This window comes from Arachis hypogaea, chromosome 6 (assembly GCF_003086295.3).
Source record: "Arachis hypogaea cultivar Tifrunner chromosome 6, arahy.Tifrunner.gnm2.J5K5, whole genome shotgun sequence".
In the NCBI taxonomy this organism is placed as follows: domain Eukaryota; kingdom Viridiplantae; phylum Streptophyta; class Magnoliopsida; order Fabales; family Fabaceae; genus Arachis; species Arachis hypogaea.
In genome coordinates, this window is record NC_092041.1 from 105,782,873 (window position 1) to 105,805,647 (window position 22,775).

The 22,775-nt window shown below is 33.7% G+C and overlaps 2 protein-coding genes across 4 annotated transcripts; one reads left to right on the top strand and one right to left on the bottom strand.

Moving 5' to 3' along the window:
• The first annotated feature begins 2,615 nt into the window (after positions 1-2,615).
• LOC112697344 (WAT1-related protein At3g28050) lies at positions 2,616-7,502 on the top strand. Of its 2 annotated transcripts, XM_072197526.1 has the most exons (8): positions 2,616-2,631; positions 4,498-4,624; positions 4,783-4,848; positions 4,939-5,052; positions 6,107-6,350; positions 6,434-6,592; positions 6,692-6,843; positions 6,924-7,502. In XM_072197526.1, the coding sequence occupies exons 2-8, from the start codon at positions 4,575-4,577 to the stop codon at positions 7,096-7,098; spliced, it is 960 nt and encodes a 319-aa protein (XP_072053627.1). In that variant the 5' UTR covers positions 2,616-2,631; positions 4,498-4,574; the 3' UTR covers positions 7,099-7,502. The 2 variants fall into 2 exon arrangements, with proteins under 2 accessions (XP_072053627.1, XP_025606267.1); XM_025750482.3 differs by lacking the exon at positions 2,616-2,631 and having other exon boundaries at positions 4,221-4,706.
• A 319-nt stretch (positions 7,503-7,821) lies between these two features.
• LOC112697343 (protease Do-like 9) lies at positions 7,822-17,320 on the bottom strand. Of its 2 annotated transcripts, XR_011862618.1 has the most exons (10): positions 16,504-17,320; positions 15,574-15,773; positions 15,271-15,451; positions 14,684-14,875; positions 13,991-14,223; positions 10,370-10,457; positions 9,897-9,998; positions 9,752-9,802; positions 9,548-9,652; positions 7,822-8,398 (listed from the first exon to the last, which is right to left on the bottom strand). XR_011862618.1 is itself a non-coding variant. In XM_025750479.3 (9 exons), exons 1-9 carry the CDS (start codon positions 17,096-17,098, stop codon positions 8,300-8,302), a joined length of 1,758 nt encoding a protein of 585 aa, XP_025606264.1. In that variant the 5' UTR covers positions 17,099-17,320; the 3' UTR covers positions 7,822-8,299. The 2 variants fall into 2 exon arrangements, 1 of the variants encoding a protein (XP_025606264.1); XM_025750479.3 differs by lacking the exon at positions 10,370-10,457.
• Positions 17,321-22,775: the final 5,455 nt, after the last annotated feature.

A 22,775-nucleotide genomic window follows, 5' to 3' on the forward strand; every position in this document is an offset into this window, starting at 1 on the left:
ATTTTTATTTTTGTCGTCATCTTTGTACGATTTTGGTTTCTAAAGTAAAGACAATTTTAAAATTAAATTAAACTTTAGAGACGATTCTGTATGTAAAAAAAAGATTGGGACGAAACCCTAAGTATTCTTAGAAATTTATCAGTCTTGAATTTATAATAAAATTAATTAATTAAAAAATAATTTTCTATACTCTATGTTATAAGTGTGATTTGATGAGTTTAGGATACCAATTTTAGCGATAGAGAATTTCTACAAAAATGTTTATGTTCATATTTAACATATGCCTGCATTGACTACTGGAAAAGGATCTTGATGTCAATATATATAGTAAGAGGATCATTTGCTAAATGTGACTTTTATTAGGATCATCCCTTTGTGATATCTTTGTGGTTCTTTGTTTGAACTTTGAAGGATGGAAAAGATAACTCTAAGGTTGAATTGTGTATAGCATTTATGGACAGACTCATATCGTGAAATTGTATCAAGCAAAGTGGACTGTGATATTCTTACTGCCCCAGTCTGTTTTCCAGCGGAAAGGAATTGGAGTGTTTGGAGACTAAAATCTAATATAACATTTGTGGCTATTGTATACTCGGTACGCACCTCCATAATTCTAAAATATCATTTTGTTACTTATGTGAGACATATACGAGAGACAAATTTTGGGAATCAAAATATCTTCGGACAACGAGATAACGCGTTTAGTTTGCGTTTTTATCTTTTGCTCTTGTATTTAATATTTTTATTTTTTTAAATTTTATAAAAAATAAAAATAAAAAATAATTTATCTTTTGCTCTTATATTTAATATTTTTATTTTTTTAAATTTTATAAAAAATAAAAATAAAAAATAAAATTTTTTATTTTTATTTTTTATAAAATTTAAAAAATAAAAAATATTAAAAATAAAAATAAAAATAAAACATTAAATCAAACACACCTTATATTCGTGTGGTCTTTATTCACTTTTTATCACATTTTGGAGCTATTTTTTAAAATTGATTTTTTTATGTTGAGTTTAGATTTTATTTTTGAAAATATAAATATAAAAATTTAGAGTACATTTGATTTGTATTTTTATTTTTTTTAGTATTTTCTGTTATTTAAATTTTGTAAAAAAAATAGTAAAAGTAATATAATTTTATTTTCTTTATTTATCTCCTGTTCTTTTATTCTTTATAAAATTTTAAAAACAAAAAAATATAAAAAAACAAACGAAACAAACTCTACTTAGAGTTTTTATTTCTATTTAGAAGGTATAGAAAACATAAAAAAATATCTATTGGTACAGAATAATAATATATTTGTATCTTTGTAATAAAATACTATTTTATATATTAGTAAAAAAATAATATAAAAGGAACGCTTAGTTAGCATCGATTAATGATTAAGTTACGTGTATATTAAAATTAGTTATTAAAATTAATTATTAGTATAAAATATGCATTAAAAATAAATTAAATAACACATATTTACACACAATATATAATAATTAATTTTAATAACTAATTTTAATATACAAATAATATTTTTTTTAGCATTCCCATAGAGTAATGTTATAGAAAAGAGTTAGAAAAAAAAAGTATTTTTTTGTTATAAAATAAAAAAAAAAAACTTAATTAACAAAAAACCAATTTTATATTCAAAAATCCAACAATTTTTTTTATCTGTGGGACATGTTTGCTACTCCAATAAATCTTATAAAATTCATAAAGTTCACAGCATCTTCGATGAACCTTAAATTTTTATGTTTTTGAGTTGAAAAAGATTTATTTGTGTACTCTTATGGATTGGTGTACTCTTGGTGGCACACGATTGACGTTGACGATGTTAAAAAAATTATAATTGTTGTATTTTTTAACTTTTTTTTCATTCAAATTAAACTAAATTAAATTTTTATTTTTATGTACTATTGTGTACTCATATATATTTTTGGAGACGATATTAATAATTATTATTGTAACCAACAATGTTAAAGAAATCATATTTATTATATTTTCTGTTTATATATCTTTTTTGAATTTTTAATTTTGTTGTATATTATCTATTTATTCTTTTTTTTATAGGTGTTTACAGAAGATTTAACTCGAAGTTAGCCGTTGAATAAAACGAAATTCATAGAAAACTAAAATTCAAGGGTGCGACGAACTCATTTAAAATAAAATAAAATAAAATAAAATGTATTCCACACTTTAAAATTCGGATAATATTTTTGAAAAATTAATATTAGAAAAAAATCCTATCATAATATACACATGTTGCAGGCATTGTGTAGCACGTTGTTAAGCACTGTGGTTCACACTCGGTGTCTCCACCGAAAAGGTTCTGTATATATGTCAATCTTCAAGTTTCTCTCAATTGCCAATGCTACTGTTATGAGTGTGATATTCCTTGGTGAAGCTTTGTATCTTGGAAGGTATATTATCTATCAATTAAAACTATTTAATTTCTGATCAACTCAGATTCTGTACTAAATTAGTTAATTTTACTTTTCCGTTGTTGCTTAATAATCTTTTTCTCTTGAACTTCAATGTTGTTGGAACAGTGATAGTGTCTACTGGGTTTTATTCTGTTACTTGGAGAAAAACAAAAGAAGATGAATTGTTTCAAGATGAAAACTCCTTGTTGGACAGTAAGGTTCCTTTAATGATTTGTTGTATCAATTATGAAACAAAAGAAATGACAAATTTGGAATTCATGCACTCATTTGATAATGACTGTGTTGGCATCTTTCCTGTTATTGAGCAAGTTGAAGAGCTTTATAAAGTTGGCAGTATTTTTTCTGTTATTTGAAAGAAAAAGTACGAGAAACTAATGGAATATTTGTATAATATGTGCAATGGAGGTTTAGGAAGTATTAGAGATATAATCATTAGTGTTATTTTTTTCATCAGTTGAAATTTTTAAAATGAGTGTTATCATGACATGGTATTAGAGCTCTAGATCTAAAAAGTCAAGAGTTTGATCCGTGGTGAACTCAAAAATTAGTTTAAATTTTTGGGAACCTCATTGTACACGTTGTACAAATAGTCTATTGACTCCCTAGCAGGTTAATTCTTACCATTGACATTAAATCTTTATTTACTTTTTACTAACTTTATCTTTTATACATGTTATTGTATTATTTATAAAATTCTTATTATTTTTATTTATATGAGCTCTTTTTTATTATTTATTATTTTTATTTTTTATTAGCGATGTGTTTGACATTATACACTTTTATAATTGTGATTTTTTGTATTATTTTTACTATCATCTTTTTATAATATAGTTTATTGATTTTATCAGGTAAAATAAATTAAATAAAAAATTAACCGTAAATAATAATAATAAAAAATATAACATATTAAAAAAATATTAATAATACTAAAAAAATTATATATAAAAAATATCATAAAAAAGTTTTAAATTTGTTTCGATCACCACTAAGATAAATATTTAATATTTTAATTATTTTTAGTATTCTCTTTTATAATTATAATTCTCGTATATTATGTTTTAGTGTAATTATGTTTTAGTGTATTTTTTATAATATAGATTATAATCTTATTAAAAAAAGACAAATTAAATAAAAATTAATTATAAACAATAATAAAATTATAAACATTAAATTTTAAAACAATATTAAAAATAAAAATATTAAAAATATTAAAATAAAAAAATAATATAAAGAAATACTAAATTACCATTCTCATGTTAATATTCATCATGGACAATGGCCATTAATAAAGCCCCTTCATATTGGTTATACAAGTCGGTTTGATCGAGATAGAAAAGGAAAAAAAAGAAAAACTTGTGGAGTAGGAGAATAATGAATGGAAAAATGAGGTTAAAAAGGAAGAGAATAAAATACAACAAAAAAAGAAAAGAAAAGTGCGGGCTTTCTCTGTATACGGTCGTATACAGTTTGACAAAACGGCAATTGGTCTAAAGTAGCATGATACAAAAATTAAAGAGCAATATTTTAAATTAATTTTCAAAATTTTTTTAGCCAAATATTTTAAATTTTAATGACTAAAATTAAAGTAAAGTTGTCTTGTGGATCGCACACAAGTTGATTATTAGTATAGTATGAAGTAGTGAAGCCCAGCAAGCCATATCCACCTAAATTATTGCAAGGAAGATCCGTTTCACATCACATTTCTTATCTTCCAACAATTTAATATTTCTGCTTGTGTTCTACGTCACCCATTATAACCAAAGTCACTCTCACACACAAATACGCCAAATGATCAAAGCTTTTTTCAGCATTATCTTGAAAGTGATGCCACCAAACCAAAATGAGTATTTTCATAGCAACACTCCACTCTACTACTCTCTCTGCCTAAAGTTTTTGTCCACATATCTAAAATTTTCGTCTGACAAAAATAATCCAGGTTTACCAAATTAATTATTTGTATAAAAAAAATGGTCGAGTTGTCATCATTTGACAGAAGCCTTTTCCTCCCTGACTACCGAACTTGAAGTTGAGTCTCGCAATATTGCATTTGCATGTTAGTTTTTTGAGGGGAAGAGGAAGATGGCGAGAAAGTTGTTGAATGATTTGGTTCCTTTGGGTGCCATGGTGAGCATGGAATGCGTGAATGTTGGATTGAACACTCTGTTCAAAGCAGCTACCATGAAAGGCATGAGCTACCATGTCTTTGTTGTTTATGCTTATGCTGTTGCTGCTATTCTGCTTCTTCCTGCTCCCTTCATCTCCTCAAGGTTACTATTGACTTTTACAATCATTTCATTTGCAAACAAAAATATGTTATATTCTGTTACTTTCTCTGTTTTGCAGATCAAGAGTGCTTCCTCCTCTTACTTTGCCAGTTGCAACTAAAATTGCTTTTCTTGGCCTCATCGGGTACATGCAAATTGTAATTTAATTTGATGGATCTTGGATTTCTTCTGTTACTTCTTTTGGTCTTTACTGATGGATTGTTGAAAATTGAAGATGCTCATCTCAGATAATGGGGTACACAGGAATCAGTTTCAGTTCGCCAACTCTTTCTTCGGCGATCAGCAATTTGGTGCCGGCTTTTACCTTCTTGCTCGCCATCGCTTTCAGGTTCCTTACCTCCATTGATATGAATAGCAAAAGAATCTCGCTGTCTTGCATTTTCAATGGTTAAGGACTTCTCAATCATTAGTTTTGGTTAACGTGTTTTTCTTTTACGTTTGGTTAACTACTTTTTTATGTCCAACTTTGATTCCCAGATTTCCCAAGTAGTAATAACTTTCCATTTTTGGCAGTTTTTAATTGAAACATAACTTTTTATAAGTTACAATGACATTTTTTATTGAAAAAAAAAGAGTGAATTGATAAAACTTACAGATAAACATGCTCTTCTAACTCTTGCTATCTTGATAAGTAGAATGTGTTTGGTTTGCCTTTTTGCTTCTATTTTCAGAATTTTCTGAAGAAAAAACAGGAAACTAGATGTGAAAATAGAAAAGAAAAAAAAATTCTACAAAATTTTGAAAACATAAAATAGTGAAAATAAAAACAGAGAATAGAAATGCATACCAAATGCACCCTTAAGTTTTCCTTAGAGGGATCGTAGTGTGCCCCTACCACTGTGCCAACTTCACTTGAACTTAACAATCTCTTTATATGTAATTATTACTTTTAAATTTTGACAGTTTATTAGATCTTGCCGGCTTCTTATAACCAAATTCATGACAAAACCTTTCAAAGCGATCCTCTGAAGTTCTACAGTTATCCAAAGAATTAATGTAATGACTACTAAGAAAATTTTGTTTTCGATTTTGGAAAAGTATAAATCGTATGTTTAACTTGGTGTGAGCCAGCTTGGAGTATTTATTTAGCTTCAACTTACATTGCTGTTCAGAGTAATTTGTTTTCTGTTACAAGTTGTTAACTGTATACTACTTAAACCACCCCTTCTGCATGTAAACGGTTTATTTGAATTAATGCAATAAATGAATTTCATTTTCCGAAAAGCTGATGATCCTGTCTCCCCATTCATTAGTTCAATATCCTTACTGAAGAATAGTTAATGACTAAGTTTAAAGTTTAAACTACTCAGATGAATGATCTCTTTATGATTCATATTGTTATGCTGACTTTGTACACCATGTTTTCTGTTGAATGTTTTAAGGATGGAAAAAGTGGCTCTGAAAAGTTCAAGCAGCCAAGCTAAAGTCTTGGGCACCATAGTATCAATATCAGGAGCATTCGTTGTAACTCTTTACAAAGGACCACCGATCATCATTATTCATGCGCCTTCGTTCTCAATTCAACATCCAATTAACAATCTCAGTTCTGTGGATCAAAGTTGGGCCATCGGCGGCCTTCTACTGATGGCTGAGTATATATTGGTTCCTATGTGGTACATTGTACAAGTACGAATTCCCCGGCTGCTATAGGAAGTTTCAGAGAGGCTAATTCTAATAGTTTATCTAATTTTGGACTAAATATATTTCAGGTGCAAATCATGAAGGTGTACCCTGCTGAACTAACTGTTGTCTTCTATTACAATTTATGCGTAAGCATCATGGCCGCAATTGTTGGCATTTTTACAGAGACAAATCCAGGTGCTTGGAAAATAGGAGTAGATACAGCGTTGGCATCTGTCCTTTGCTCTGTAAGATACACACAAAGTAGAAGAGAACTTTATGGTATAGTGTATGCTATTTATCTGAAAAAAAAAAAAAAATTTTGATGATGCATTTCACATGTTTAGGGAATTTTCGGATCGTTCTTGAACAATGCTGTCCACACATGGGTATTACGCATAAAGGGACCTGTCTACGTCGCAATGTTCAAGCCACTCTCGATTGTCATAGCTGTAGCCATGGGAGTCATGTTTCTTGGTGATTCTCTTCACCTTGGAAGGTATGTGTTTGGCTTTTCGCATAAACTCGGTTACATGTATACATCTGCAAATGCCACTAAATTGTTTCTCCACTTTGCAGTCTAATTGGAGCAACAATAATATCAATTGGATTTTACACAGTAATGTGGGGTAAGGCAGCAGAAGAGGTGGATGAAAACATCTCAAACCCGGTGTTACCAACTACAGAGAACAATGTTCCTCTCTTGCAAAGCTATAAAAGTGATTTATCTGAAGAAAAACATTCACTTATATAACTGACCAAACTACTCTTCAAAGCTCTAAGCAATGAAAAATATCCCAAAAGAGAAGCCAGAAAAGAAACGGAGTAGATGGAAGATAGAATCAGAAAGAACAAATATAGAAGCATATAAGGATCAAAAATCCCATCAGAAACAGTTCAATTGAATGAGAGTAGTGTACTTACACCACAAAGCAAGGAACATAAACCAAAATTTCTAAAGAGAAAGCATTCTATCACCAAGTGGGAGTAATATGAACGTGTATTCTGAAGATATGAAATGAAAGCAAGCTTGTGTGTCTGTTGTAACATATTTTCCATGATAGGTTTCCAAAAGCTTCTGTGCAGCTTAATTTGTATTAAGTCAGCAAATATTGCTAAATAAACCAAAAAAAGAAATTGAAAATCAGTAATAACCAATGATGCCTACTCTGATACAGAATGAAAGAGTGCAGAGATACAAAAAAACAGTAAGAGTAACATTGTGTCTTTCTTTTTTAATGGATGCCACAATAAAATTTTGTATCTTATGCATGGCATGAATTTGTATTGAGTGTAGTTAACAAGCGAATCGAAAGTTTTTCTTTTCCCAACCGAATAGAGACTGGGGATGGGGACAAATCCCAGCCCCATAGAACCGTTGTAATCCCTAAAATAGAGAAAAATACAACCCTAAGAGTACATTCGAAACTATACCCCAAAGTGACAAAAAAATATGTATACCTTAAAAAATGCAGAATATTTCAAATTATTTGCCTTTTATTACAAATCAAACATTAATATCCTCAATATGAAAAGTCTACATGCCTCGTCCTAACTAAAGAAAAATAATACACCACAATGTCAAATTTTTCTGGGGGAACAATTTCTCTAAATAGGGAAAAATATTCCCTAGTCCCTACCCTCTCCTATCCATTCCTCCACAAGGACTATAATGTTTCTGAATGAGGAAAGATACTAAATGATAGACATGAATAGAGTAGAAAGCATTCAACCGCCAATGAAAATGACAATATGCATCTAAACAGCTTATGCATTTCAAATTCCCCAAATACTCCCCGCCAGATTTCAATGTCTCCTCTGCGTGCTTCATTGTTCAGCTCACCGTCTACTGTATAGATCTCATGATCAAAAATCTGATAACACGTGTTTAGTACCCCTCGAAAAACATACCACAAAGCGACAGTGAAAATTGAAATAGCTCTCGCCAATGCCTTTCATGCTTTCAGGTCATCAGATATTGCCGACGGTATACAATGTGTTGTGAGGATATCCAAGGTTGCCGCCTTGGCAGTGCTGGTCTTTAGTACTACTATCTGCAAAAGTGGGACATTCAAAATTTGAATAAGCATTCATCTGATTCATAATGAAGTTATTGAGCTATAAAATATTCGAGAATTAAAGTAGTTATCTCATCGGGGCTTCCTTGTTTAGACCTGTGTACTTTTCTTTTTGCTCTCTCTTTGGCTTACCCAAAAACAAAATATTGCAGCAATTTGATCAAAATTTTAAACATTTGTGTTTTTAACTTTTTATAGATATCTACTGTCGCATGCATATTTTGACCAACACCTCCTAAATCTTTTCAAACTTCAATCCAAATATTGTCTAAGCCTACTGCCCTCTCATTCTTCATCAGCTTTAGGACTTCCTTTACTTCAACGTCTCAAATTCTTCGGTAATAATTAAAATTTTGGTCTTCTTTCTTGTATGTAACTGAAAATACAAAAGAGTCTCCTCTCCCTCCATAAATAACTCGTGAAAAAGTAGCTCTTCTATATTTCGTCAATACTTTCATCAGTGACCAAAATCTCACCATTCTTGTCCTTAATGACTTAATTTGATCCAAATCTCTCATCCTTCGTACCCAAAGACTGATAAAGATTCTCATACACTCTTGTTTTGACTTTCTTATTGCCACCTTTGTCTCATTCTTAGCAGTCTTATATTTCTTAAATTTTCTACAATATAGAAACCACTCTTTAAAGCAAACTAACAAGAAGGATTAAAATAGACAACTTTTCAAATTTAGTAGACCGAAACCAAAAATCGAGTATTTTACAGGGACCAAAAACTTGTTTAAGCCTATAATCTTTTACAAACTAAAGTGTTGAAACATAAATATTACAAGGACTAAAGTGAGTACATTTAATCTTTTACAGGCTAAGTTTTTAAATGAAAATTTTCCTAGGACTAAAGTGTAGTTATGTAAAAGATAGAGAAAGAAACAACTTCTAATTGATATGACAAATCAAATTCCACATAAGAAACTAGAAAAAATATATGCTTAAACGAAATATGTAAAGAATGGGTAAAGAGAAGAATGGGCAGCTTACTGATACACGAAAGTTAGATTAAATGTTAATTCAGAAAACTTTAGAAAGTGTGAAATAGATTAAATGTTAATTCAGAAAACTTTAGAAAGTCAAAAAAAAATTCACACGACTGAGTCCATGAGAGGGAACCTGTTGGTATTCCAGATCAAACTTTAGAAACTCATCATCACAGTTCTCAACCATCGTGGCCAAGCTCTTCAGATTCTTCACAGGCTTACCATTGAAAGCAAGAACCTATATGAATCCAAAAAGAGAAGGGGTAAGCATTTCAAACCAACCATTGATTAAGATCTATAACAATTAATAATTTAATATCAATAAATGTTCTCTTACCTGAGTGTTAACTATCTCCTCATATCCAATATTAATGTCAGACACCAGAACCTATATAGTAAAGTTTAAGAGCAAATGTTAAACAGCAAATCCAATTGAAAAAAAAAAAAAGAAAATTAAAATAAGGGATAGCATAGGCCAAGACCTGAGAAACAACAACAAGTTGCTCATCAACAGATTGTGCCATAGCATGTAGATGTTTCTCTAGGAGCTTCACTGGAGCATCAAACTCATAATCTTTACCATACTGGATCATACAAATTAAGAAGCAATAATAAAGTTAGTAACAAATATAAACTCAAACAACAAAAGATAATTTCCAGAAATAAAATTTTCTGTAATCATAGACACAAATTTAAGATATTTAAAACACTACTTTTACAACTTGCAACCAGAAATCACAATAACATTGGTTTTATATGCACTGTTGCAAAATGATAGATGCCTTTTCACTTTGGACTTGATGGATAAACAATCATAACATTGAATAATTTTGAACTTCCATAAAGAAAATTCAGATCTAATTGGGGAATCTAATTGGCGAGACAAGCACTAAATATAGAATTTAATCCACATACAATGCTCAAACAAAGAAATAAGATTCTGCCAGTGCTCCACCTGGAGTACTGCATGATGATATGAGGTCAAAGTGTCAAACACCTTTGGATACGAGAACATATGGCAACTTCTTGTAGCAGTTATGTTCCTGTTAAGAAAGATGTTTAAATCTAGACAACACTACAGCAGTCCAAGGATTGGAAAGATATAAGTTCATGACAATCTAAAATGATTTATATGCTACAATTTGGAGTATTTAGTTGGAGCACAATTCGCGTACATTCAATGAAAAATTTTCTGACAAGCAAGTTTTATGGGATAGGATTATAATTAAGCATTCATTTGCTGTAAAGTTCATGATTTCATTTAAAGACTACCTGACATGGTGAGAGATTGGAAGCGATGCTTTATGAATAGTTCTTTTGGCTTATTATATAGGAAGTTAAAAATATTCACAGATGTACTATATTAAACTGCGACTTCAATTTATAATTATTAGTTAAAAAACTTACAATGGTGTATTATTTTTTTATTATTTAGTCAAAAAAAAATATATTTTGATATTATGTTTTAGAATTGTTGACATCCATTTTTGATAATATAACAAAAATTTTGAATATTTTTTGTCTTAAATTTCTTGTTACTAGAACAAAATAAGACAACTAACACGCATATCAAGAAAAAATTATAATTTTTATACATTTAGATATTGAAAAGACACAAAAATTCTTTTAGCAAAACTTCAACAACTCATAAAAGTTAACAGAATAGTTGGTTATTAATCAAAGTGATAGACAAAATTAAAAGTTCTGATAACGATATTTGGTGATAATTAATAACCATCGAATAGAAGAAGACGAGAAAGGAAAACAATGTAATATCACAGTGGTGTTGAGACAATAATAAAAATATAAATTAATAATTTAAAAAAATAATAAAATTAAAGATAATTTTAAAAAGTGAATAATAAAATTAAAAAATATTTTTTATCAATTAAAATTATGTATAAAAATAAAAAATACTTTGAATATAATTTTTTATCTCTAATTCAAATTAAATACTGTTAAAAATAAATAAATATACTTAATAAAATTTATAAATAGTTAATTTGTAAATAATATTTCTAAATCTTTATTTTGATTTTTTTACACATAATAACAACGTAATAAAAATTTTTAATATCTTATTTAATTTAAATTTATAAATTTTATACATTCTTAAAGTTAAATAATTTAAAAACAATATTTTTGCTTCTAAATTTTTTATTCTTAATGTTTAAATTATTTTATTAAATTTATAATTTTAAAATAAAAATATAAAAATTAATCTCTTAAAAATAATAGAAAAGCGGCTGAACAGGCATGATAGTGCCTGTTGAGCCACTAGTATATATAAAAGGACAGCCCAGTGCACAAGCATCCCACGTTAACGCAGGGTCCGAGAAAGGCCGCACTCAAAGAGTGTAATGTACACAGCCTAACCTGATAATTACATCAATGGCTGTTTTCACAACTTGAACACGTGACCTTGAACTCACATGAAGACAACTCAATGGTTGCTCCAAGGCTCCCCTTCAACAAATTGAATTTGGATAGAACTAGGGAATAGAGATTACCGAGAGAAGGTCTCTTAGCTTAATGACTATGACATTATATTGCTGAAAGGAAAAATAAGTTAGAAGCAAAAGAAAAGGATCCAATGGGCTAAAGAAGATATAAGTTCTGAATTTTTTCTGAGTGACCTATCCGGCGGCATGGAGAAAGGGAAAAACACTATCAGTAATCAAAGCATTGGAAATTACAGAAAGTGTGCACGAAAGACATCACAAGATTCTATGAGGACAGTTATTTCAACGGGAACCTTCTAGACCTTTGCTTGAAGGGTTATATTGGTATCCTGCCACCCACAAAGTAGCATCCTTTCTTAAGAGAAACCCTGAATAAGATGAAGTAAAGTAGTTTAGAGCATGGATATGGGAAAGGCAGTGGGTCCTGATTTGTTTACCACTGATCATCAAAGCTGATCCTTTTGAAATGCTTAAAGAATTCCATAGGATTGATAACATCAGTGTGAATATTAAATCCAAATATATCACTTTTGTTCCGAAAATAGATACCTTGCTTAGGGTTAAAATCATTGCAATGGTCCCATTTGTTTGTATACGAAGTTACTTGAACAACACTGGAGAGAGATGGGTAGGAGACACAACCATCATAGATCCTCTCGCACCAATCTCGTTATTCCCAATGGAGAGTACCAGTAGGAAATCTAATGCTCAAGTCCGACAAGGGTTGCAAGAGGTATTAGGTTTAAAAGTCATGCCTAACCACACATATTATGCATAATGCATGTGTCGGGTATTAGTTCTAAACCTAATACCCCCTTGCAACTCATGCCTGACTCTAGTATCAAGTCCCTGTAGATACAACTCCCTCCATTGCGAATAACAAGCAAACACTACAATGTTGGCATCACCAGCCATGCCGTTTAGCCATAACATGGTGGAAGACTCTGATATCAATTGATAAAAATCTGAGAACTCCCTATCAAAAAAGCTAGCTACTGTTATTTGAAAGTACAAATCCTTATAAACTCCACACTAAAATCCCATACTTTTGATGTAGGTATCAAGTCTCATACCTTCAAGTCTTCAACTAGATCCTATGAATCTCACTCTTTTTGTGGCATCAGGTTACCCAGAACAAGAATGGCTTAGAAAAGGAAGGGTGGGATGCTAACACTTCCTATTAAGCTGCTCATTCTAGCCATTGGAAATTTATTTCCCAAAGGCCATAGATATTTGCATTCTTTAAAAGTAGGTAATGGTTCTCACTTTAATTTGTGGGAGGATCATTGGTTCTGAGGCTCCTCTTTCCTTTCTCACCTGTCTTCTTTACATAACTCTCCAATCCAAAATTTTTAGGACTATACCTTTCTTTGGACTTCCATTATTTTCAAATCCCAAACAATTCAGTGTCATCCTGAAACATTGTTGACCATTAATCCCTCTAAATTGTTTTCTTGTAAATCTTACTTTCTGTTCCTGTTTCTATTCTTAACTCATTCCACAAATACATCCTCCTTCCAACTTAATAAACCTATTTGGAAATCTAAAGCTCCTGCTAGCATCAAATTCTTCATTTGGAAACCATACCTCACAGGTTTAATACCAAAATACCAATGATGTTTAGTAGGTTCGCAGATCAGATATGGTTATTTTAGCTATGCTAACACTTGCGTTGAATTCTAAATCAAATATCATTTTGTTTTCCCATTATCCAGTGACAAACGTTTTCCGGAATGCATTATTAAGTACTTAGTATTGGGAGTGTCGGATACTCAAATCAATTCTTGTTGACTGCATTTGTTGGTTTTGGGAGGACGAGGAAGAAAGCCAAATATTTGTGGCAGTATGCTATTTATGCTACTATTTGGGGTATTTGGCTGGAATGTAACTCCAGCATCTTTAACGACAAACATTTAAACAAGCCAGCCATGTGGGATAAGATTAGGCATCTTGCTTCTACTTGATGCAAGCTGCATGAACTTTTTCGGGGAGACTGTAATAATTGCTTATTCTTCATACCTTTGTAATATCCTTCTCTTGTTAATGATACTTGTTTTACACCAATAATAATAATAATAATAATAATAACAACAACAACAACAACAATTACTAACCTCAGATCTAAGATATGGGACTGAAACGGCAGTAAAAACAAATCCAGCAATTATATAGTAGGAAGGAGGCCTGCCTTTGATGTGCGCTGGAATAAGCCGCTTATGAGTTGCAAGTTTTATGTTAAATTCAAGTATCTCTGAATTACGTAAAACCTTTACTAGAGCTCTATCCCCAGTATACTTCTGAGAGACAAGATAACTGAAACCAATGCGCTCCCCATGCCTGAACGGAACTACAAATATATCCCAGAATTAGAATGTTAGCTCTGTAAACCAATGGAACAATGAGTTAACCTTATTTAATGAATTTTAAAGCAAAACAGGATCAGGTTTCTACACATTAAATGAATTCCATAATATAGATATATAAATTCAATCCCATTTTGTAGCATCAATGGTCACAATAAAGAAGAAATCAGAGTAACATTTTCAAATACTTTTCCACTAGCACTAAGGATAAACCATATCCAAACTTATAATAAATGTTCAAGATTTCAAAAGATATTTCATATGAAGGGGGAACCAAATAACAATTCAGAAACATTCATTATTTCTTAGCAGGTTTTCTAGTTGTGCACAAATCCATATAATGATATGATAGGTGGAAACACGGGAATGATATGTGGAAAGTTGAGCAAATTTACATTTTACAGATATTGAGAATGCTAACCAAGTAAAAACATGGCAGATTACCTGTTCCATCGTTGGCAATATTGACCCCGTCAAAGCTAATAATCACATCAGATGGCTTTAGAACATGAGATTCTGGAGCTGTGGGTTCAATTCTTCTAATACGCACACCTTTCTGGTCAGATGCCATCCCCATTGACATTCTCAGATCAGGATTTTCCATTTTCTGCCACTCAACTCCAAGAACGGGAAATCCTGAAAAGCAATTCATTGAAGATAAATTCAGTTAAGATGTGAGATCTAGCTGTCAAACACACAATAAGTAAATGCACTAAATTGTTAAGGTCAACCAGTAAAAAATGGTAAAAACTAAACACACATGCATTAAATTGTGAAGGCCAACCAGGAGAAGGAAGGGGGCACCAAAAGGTATAACCCCCAAAAAAAAAGTCAAGAATAAATTGAAAATAGAATTCTCCAGCTAAGCAGCTAATCACTTTCTCATCTACAGTTTTTTTTATTATTATTATTATTATATTATTGGTTTTCTAGTTAGGGATGGATCTTTATTTGTGTTTTTTTTTTTTTTTTTAGGATTTGAGAAAAGAGAGGGATGATGTGCTTGACAAGTGAAGCATTATTCTCAGTACCTGTATAAGCCCCATTCTTTTCATAGTCTTTGATAAAATGTAGGATAACGGGAGTGGGTATTACGTATCCTATATTCTCCACATCTTCGTGTTTAAGAGACTGGAATGCAATCCCCACACATTTTCCCTTATCATTAAATGCAGGTCCACCAGAATTCCCAGAATTTATTGCAGCATCTATCTGTAGAGGTATTTGAGGAGTCACCAGCAATAGTCAGTGTAACGCGCGCGCGCACACACACACATATATATGGATAACTCTAGAAATACAACGTTAAATTAAGAACTGAGAATTTCCATTACCTGAAGTCCCAGAAGTTCGGTAGAACCATGAACATACGAGAGTATCTCCATGCGTGAAACAACACCACTAGTCACAGATATTGTATCTCCTCCAATAGGATAGCCTACAACAGTCACAGCATCTTGCAGTACAGGCAAATCTCCAAACTCAACAGGTGAAACTCCCTCCCAAAAGTCATCATCACTCACCGTCAATAATGCTGAAACATTATCAGAAGGAAAAAAGAAGTGTAGATGAATTAATAAATCACGTGTATGTGTAGCATAACATCATCCACAAACATACAATAATACAACAATTAGTACAAATAACTGAGTGGGGTTGACTACAATGAATCAATGCTTACACCATTAGAAGGTATATTAACACTTCCTGCCCAATGTAAGAGAGTAGGAGGAATTAACAGCATTACAGCAGAAACCATCCAAAACCCTGATAACAGGAAATGAATCCTCTTAATTTTTTCCTCTCTGATCTCTTACCATATACTCTTTAAGTGGGATCAACCGAAAACATGTTAGAGAAGATGTTGAATAGTAAAAGATTGCACACACAACAATTGAGAGGATCCATTCCATGATATATAAACGTTTTTCCAATTTTTAGAAACTGAAAATAAAAAGGAATGCTTCAAAATAAAGATAAATTGTAACATGATATATAATTCTTCTTTTACATGCATATCACAATATTTTCCTCTCCCTAATGCAATTATATATTCAACACGAAGTAAAGATCGTCACTGTCACTGTCATTTTCATTCAATTCCTTGTAGTGCTACAAGTTTTCCATTTGGATAGCAACACATAAAAGTTCTAATATTGAAGGAACCTCAACAAACGCAAACCCTCAAAAGAACTAAATGCTATCAAGGAGTTCAAATACAGATCGAGAAATACATTAAACAAAGACCGAAAATTTTCAGTTACCAATATCGCATTCGGTCCCAATGGCCAGCACGGTGGCCAAGTACTTTGTATCAGACCCACGCTTCTTGAGCTTGACCTGAGTGTGGTGCTCAACAGAGTGAGCGTTGGTCAACACCCTCCGACCCGCCACGATGAACCCGCTGCTGCTGGAGCTGTACTGCCTCTTCCGCTGCCACGGTAGCGAGAAATTCGGCTCCGTGTGCACGCAGAACACCTTCACCACCGCGTCCATTGACGGCACCACCTTCGCTGCGGCCCCGCTGCCCTCCCACTTTGGCATCAGCGGCGGCTCTGCCACCGACCCCGTCGCTGCGTAGTCCCCATTTTGTTCTGCAATCCGGGAGCTACGCCGATCCGGCACCGTCGCGGAGGTCGGCGGCGATTTCTTTTTCTTGTTCTTGGACCGGCCACGGCGTAGCCCATGGGACTCCGGGTCACTGGTTTCGGCGGGTTCGGGGGCAGGGATGACAACGACGTCGTTCTTGGAGGTGGTGGCGTTGCTGCTTGTGGTGGTGGTGTTATGGTCTGGGGATGCGGTTTCTTCGTCAGTTGCGGGTTTCGATTTTCGTGGTCGCTTTCTCTTCTTGTCGCCCATTTTTGCGTGTGAGAGCGTGTTAGAGGGGAGAGAAATTTATGATAATAGGGAGGAGAATCGAGAGGTGACCAGTTTCTTCTCTTTGCACAAGTCTGCCACAACAGCAGACGCGGTAGGAGACGAGAGTCGGAAATTTGCTGGGTTATATAAACTATGAAACAAAAAAAAAGGACAAATAGATCCTCCTCTTTTATCCAATAGATATTTAAGTTCCGAAAGATTAGAATTTAATGCTTAGGTGCAGTTGCTTAAATAAATTCTTCGGAAAAGCTCTGCACAGGGCTTGTATGCTTTACAAGTTTATTAAACAATAAAATCAAAATACGCGCTACTCCACGTACGTTGATTACACGCGCTATATAACATCCCGCGTATATCTAACTTCCAAATTTAAAATATTTGTTTCCTTCTTCGTTTTCGTTATTTTGAGATTTGGTTCTTCTTCTTCTCGCGCGTCTTCCCTCATTCTTCTCCATCGATCTTTTCCTCTCCTTTTCTCACTGGTATGTTCTTCGTTTACGTTACCTTTTTCTCTCTCTGCAACTCGAGCTTCGTTTTCTCTTTTGATTTGTTGTTTTCTGAAATCAAAGTTTGAACTCGTTTTGAAGATAATGGATCATTCAATCTCAGATTGTCAGCTGAATCCAGGCGAAGTGGATTATGAATTTGAATCTAACGAAGTTCCTGAAGTTTGATTTACATAGGATTAGTATGAATTTTCTTTCAATAATTTGTATAGCATTGTGTAGTTTAAAAATTGCTGAACATTAACTGTGAAAGTAACACGTTAACATGAATCTGTCGATTCAATATATTAGTTGTGATTAATTACCTGGAATTTATAGCAGACGCTCGGGTGTAGATCAATTCTTCTTTGGGTGTATTTTAGCTAGAAGTGTGGGTGTATCTACACTTTACTGGTTTTTTGTTATTTTTATTTGAGTTGTTGTTGTTCAGGTGTATTATATCAGACATGATTGGGTGTGTTTTTAGTTTTTGACATGGTGTATTCTGCAGCCTGTGTATTGACAGTTTATGGGTTTAAAGGTCATTCTGTAGTTGAGTTGTTGCGGTTCGGGTGTATCATATTAGACATGATTGGGTGTATTTGAATCATATCTATGGGTGTATTCACAGTTCTGACACGGTGTATTATGCAGCCTCTCTCGGCTGTTGATGACGAGCTTGTTCCAAAGGTCAGAATGACCTTTACCACCCTTGAAGATGCCGGAAAATTTTATAGGAACTATGCCAAGGCTGCAGGTTTCTCTACAAGAGTTAGGTGCACAAATAGGAAGGGAAACGAGATTAAGAATCAACTGATTACATGTAGCAGAGAGGGAAAATGGAAATCTAAAATATCTCCAACCGAGAAGACCAATCCGACAGCCGGTGTAAACGGTCCTGCAAGAATTTATATACACACATTGAAGGATGTCGGTGCTTGGATCATTTCAAAGGTTATGCTGGATCATTCACACCCCTGTTGTCCAAGCAAAGCAGAGATGCTCAAACAGCACAGGAAACTAAGCATGTCCATTCGTCGTACGATAGAGAATAACGATGAGGCCAGTATCAGACCAAGCAAAACCTACCAATCATTTGTTGCGGCTGTCGGGGGTTACCGCGAGTTAAATTTTATCGAAAAGGACGTGAGGAATTACATTACCAGGGAAGTGCGGAATGTTTCCGAACAAGAAGATGCAAAGAAATTCGGGAAATATTTCTTAAGAATGAAAGAGAAGAATCCGAATTTCTTTTTTGAGCTGGAACTCGAGGAGGATCAATCGATTAAGCTGGCTTTTTGGGCCGATGCAAGAAGCAGAGCCGCCTTTGAGTATTTCGGAGACGTCATTTCATTCGACACCACCTACAATACAAACAGGTAACAAACTGTCCCTGTTTATGATGCTAAATTAATTTATTTTTACGAATCCGCGGCAGAGGTGTATATTGGTTGTTTCATTGGGTGTATTCGAAGCATTTGTTGGGGTGTACCTAATGATTTTGCATTCTGGACCATGGTAATTTGTTTCAGGTATAATTTGGTCTGTGGTTCTTTTGTCGGGGTGAATCACCACGGTCAGTCAACACTTCTCGGATGCTCTTTGATGAAGAACAAAGAAATTGAATCATTCAAATGGTTATTTCAATGCTGGCTTCGTTGCATGGGAGGAAACGCTCCGAAAGAGTTTCTCACCGATCAGTGTGCATCAATGAAAAGGGCTTTAGAGGCCTGTATGCCAACAACAGTTCACCGCTGGTATATTTGGCACATCATGAAGAAGATTCCAAGCAAATTAAACGGGTACAAGGGACATGCCGATATCGAACAAGAAATGAGCCATGTTGTTTGGAACTCTCATAGCAAAGACTCATTCGATAGGAATTGGAACGATTTTCTGCTGAATTTTGGTCTTGCGGACAACAAGTGGCTTTCAGGTAATGTTTTTTTAAAATCTGCAGCAGAGGTGTAAATTGTACGTTCTTTCGGGTGTATTTTACAGTCTGTGTTTGGGTGTATTATGCAGATCTGTACGAAGACCGTCACATATGGGTTCCTATCTATCTGGATCACCACTTCTGGGCAGGGATGAGAAGCACACAAAGGAGCGAGAGCATGCATTCATTTTTTAACAAGTACATCACCCGAACAGCTCGCTTATTCAGTTCGTCAAACAGTACGATAATTGCCTCAGAAGCAGGGAGCAAGCAGAGAGAGAATCAGATGCTGCAGATTTTCATACGATCATACCGTGTGCAACCAAATCCTCCATTGAAGCTCAGTTTCAAGATGCATAGACTCATGCAAAGTTTAGGGAAGTCCAAGCACAATTCAGAGGAAAGGCGAATTGTATCACCAGATTAAAGAATTCCGCTCTAGGCTATTCAGTATACGAAGTCATAGAACAAGTTTCCAGCTCAATATTCAACAAATTCGCGGTTACCTACGACTCAGTTGCAGCCGAGGTAAAATGCCAATGCTTATTATTCGAGTCGAGAGGGATACTGTGCCGTCACGCACTAAGCGTGTTAAGCTTCGAACAAGTAAGCCAAGTGTCCCCTAGATATATACTGGAACGATGGAGCAAGAAGGTAAAGAGGCGACACATACACATCAAGAGCAGCCACGACGAGCCACTGATGGAGTCAAGAAGCAAGAGGTTCGACCAATTGATTTTTCGTTCGCAAAATATTTGCGAATTTGCCTCCGAATCGGAGGAGCTGACTGCAATTCTGCACCGTGCGTACGATAACACCATGGCCGAGATGGAAGCATTAAAAGCCAAAAGGAAGGGGACATCTTCTTTATCCCACGAAGACGCCAACTTGGAATCCGTTAACGAGCTTCAAAGCCCGCCAAGGATTCGAACAAGAGGACGTCCAAAAAATAGGCTAGGTTCAAAGTTGGAGAAACAGATTGCAAATGCCACAAAGAAGAAGAAGACTAAAGTTTTAAGCGAGGTAAAAGTAATGTTCTTTAAATTTGTGGAGATTGAGTTTATTTTTCTCGTTAATAGTTTAGCTAATGTGTGAGTGTTATATTTAGATAAACCTGTTTGATGCTGCATCAGCGGCGCATTCAAATTGCAGCCAATATCAAGGACACGTTATAAATTATCAGTTCAGGGTACCAGCAGCAGGGGATAACTCTTTGGGTGTATAGTTATATAGAATATAGGTGTAAAAGCACTGTTCTTTTTGGGTGTATTTTTGTTAATTCACAATTTACATATAGACACATATATAGATACATATAGAACAAAAGCTGTAAAAATTCGCAGGTTATGGGCGTATATTTCATTTGATGTTTTTCTTCATATTTTAGTACATGTAATTCATACATTTTGAATACAGCACAGAAAGTTGGGTGTATATTTTATTCAATCTTGGGTGTATTATTAGACTTGCGTTGGGTGTAACAGTTTATAATTTATGTTTATATATGCCTTGATTTTTTGCTTCATATTTTACCACCTGTAATACAGTTTTTGAATACATCACAGACAGTTTACCATCACAGATAGTTTAACTATGGGAAAAAATATACATGGAATAGAAGTTGTTGATAAATGGCAAATATTTACATCATTTGTTCAATTTACAAACTACCCAGCAGTTGGATTACCCAGTTTCTATATCAGCAGAATTGATCTGACAAAACGGACTCAATAATACAGAGGATGGCTTCGACAGCCTTATAGCACTACTCTCTCTAATTGCCCGATCTCTCTGTTTATTCATCTCACTGAAATAGTATCCGGGAAGCATACTCCACTCTATAGTGGTCCACCTCCTCCTACAATTAAAAAGTATGTTATGTTTAAACAGAAATATTAATTCAGTAAAGTAATACATAGTTATATAGTTCTAAAGACAGTTACATGTGGCCAATTATCCCATTCATACTTCCCCTTTTTAATGTTTTCCGCCTCAATTAACTCAAGCCACTTCATTACGTAGATAGCGCAGTCATAGCTGAAAACGAAGAAAATAAATTACAAATCTCATTTAGAAAAGTTTAATGTTCAGAGTCACAAATTTATACCTTGTTTTTTGCCCTGATATTTTAACATATGATGCTTTAATTTTCTTCTCGTTCTCCCCTTTCGCCAGAGGTTTCCCGCCGGCATATGTTATCAATCTTGAAAATACATATCCCTTAAATACCAAAACGAATCAGTAATACACTCGAATGAATGGACAAGATACACCCAACTGAATGCACAATATACAACTAACACAACTAACGAAATAGACCTATCTATTAAAGTAAAGAAGACAGAGGCAACTTACAGTGAATTTATTAATGTCCTTTCTCTCATCGCTTGGAGCTTTTTTGTGTAGCGGGTCAAGTATTTGACATTTCCGCTTTGTTCTATTTATCAGCCATAACCACCAATGCCCCGAGTGGCAAACAGGAGCAAAAATCTGAAGGATTGCCACATTTCAACAGTGTGTTATTTTATTTGGCATATAAGTAAATAAGCGAACTAACAAATTTAGCAAACGAAAACTTACATATGGATGCGAACTTAATTTTTTTCTATCTATGAAGGGAATGAAACTCGGGTAGACTTCCACCCTGAATTCCTTTTTCGTTTTCGGGGATATGAATTCCCCCTTTGGGTGATCCGAAAGTGCCATGCTCTGCAAGAATTGCGAAACAAGAAATGAAATACTGAAAATACACAACTTACACCCAATCGAACCTAAAAAATACACCCAAATCAATACAAAAAATACACCCAAAGTTCGTAGAAGTAACACTTACCACAATATCGGAGGGGAGACAGTATATTTGTTCCTGAAACCTCTTTTCATTTTTCTGGTTTAGGATGAGGCAGATGGCAGATACAATTTAGAAATATATGCCGAAATCAATTTTAAATTAATAAACATTTGCAGTTGACTTTGGTGGAAAAACATTAATGTTAGTCTAATATTACCTGAGATTCTATATCACTTTTTGCCTGGAGGGATGCAAGGTGCATTCTTATCAAAATGTATTCTCCTTGGCCAATCAGAGTGCAAATCTCCTCACACTCGTCAGTATTACCATCTGTGTCTTCCTTCAGTCTCGTCCCCCAGATGTAGCACTTTTGTTTCATATCATCTGGAATTCGATTTATTCCCCCAGGAGTTTCAAACTTTGCAGAACTTTCTCCCCCAGTCT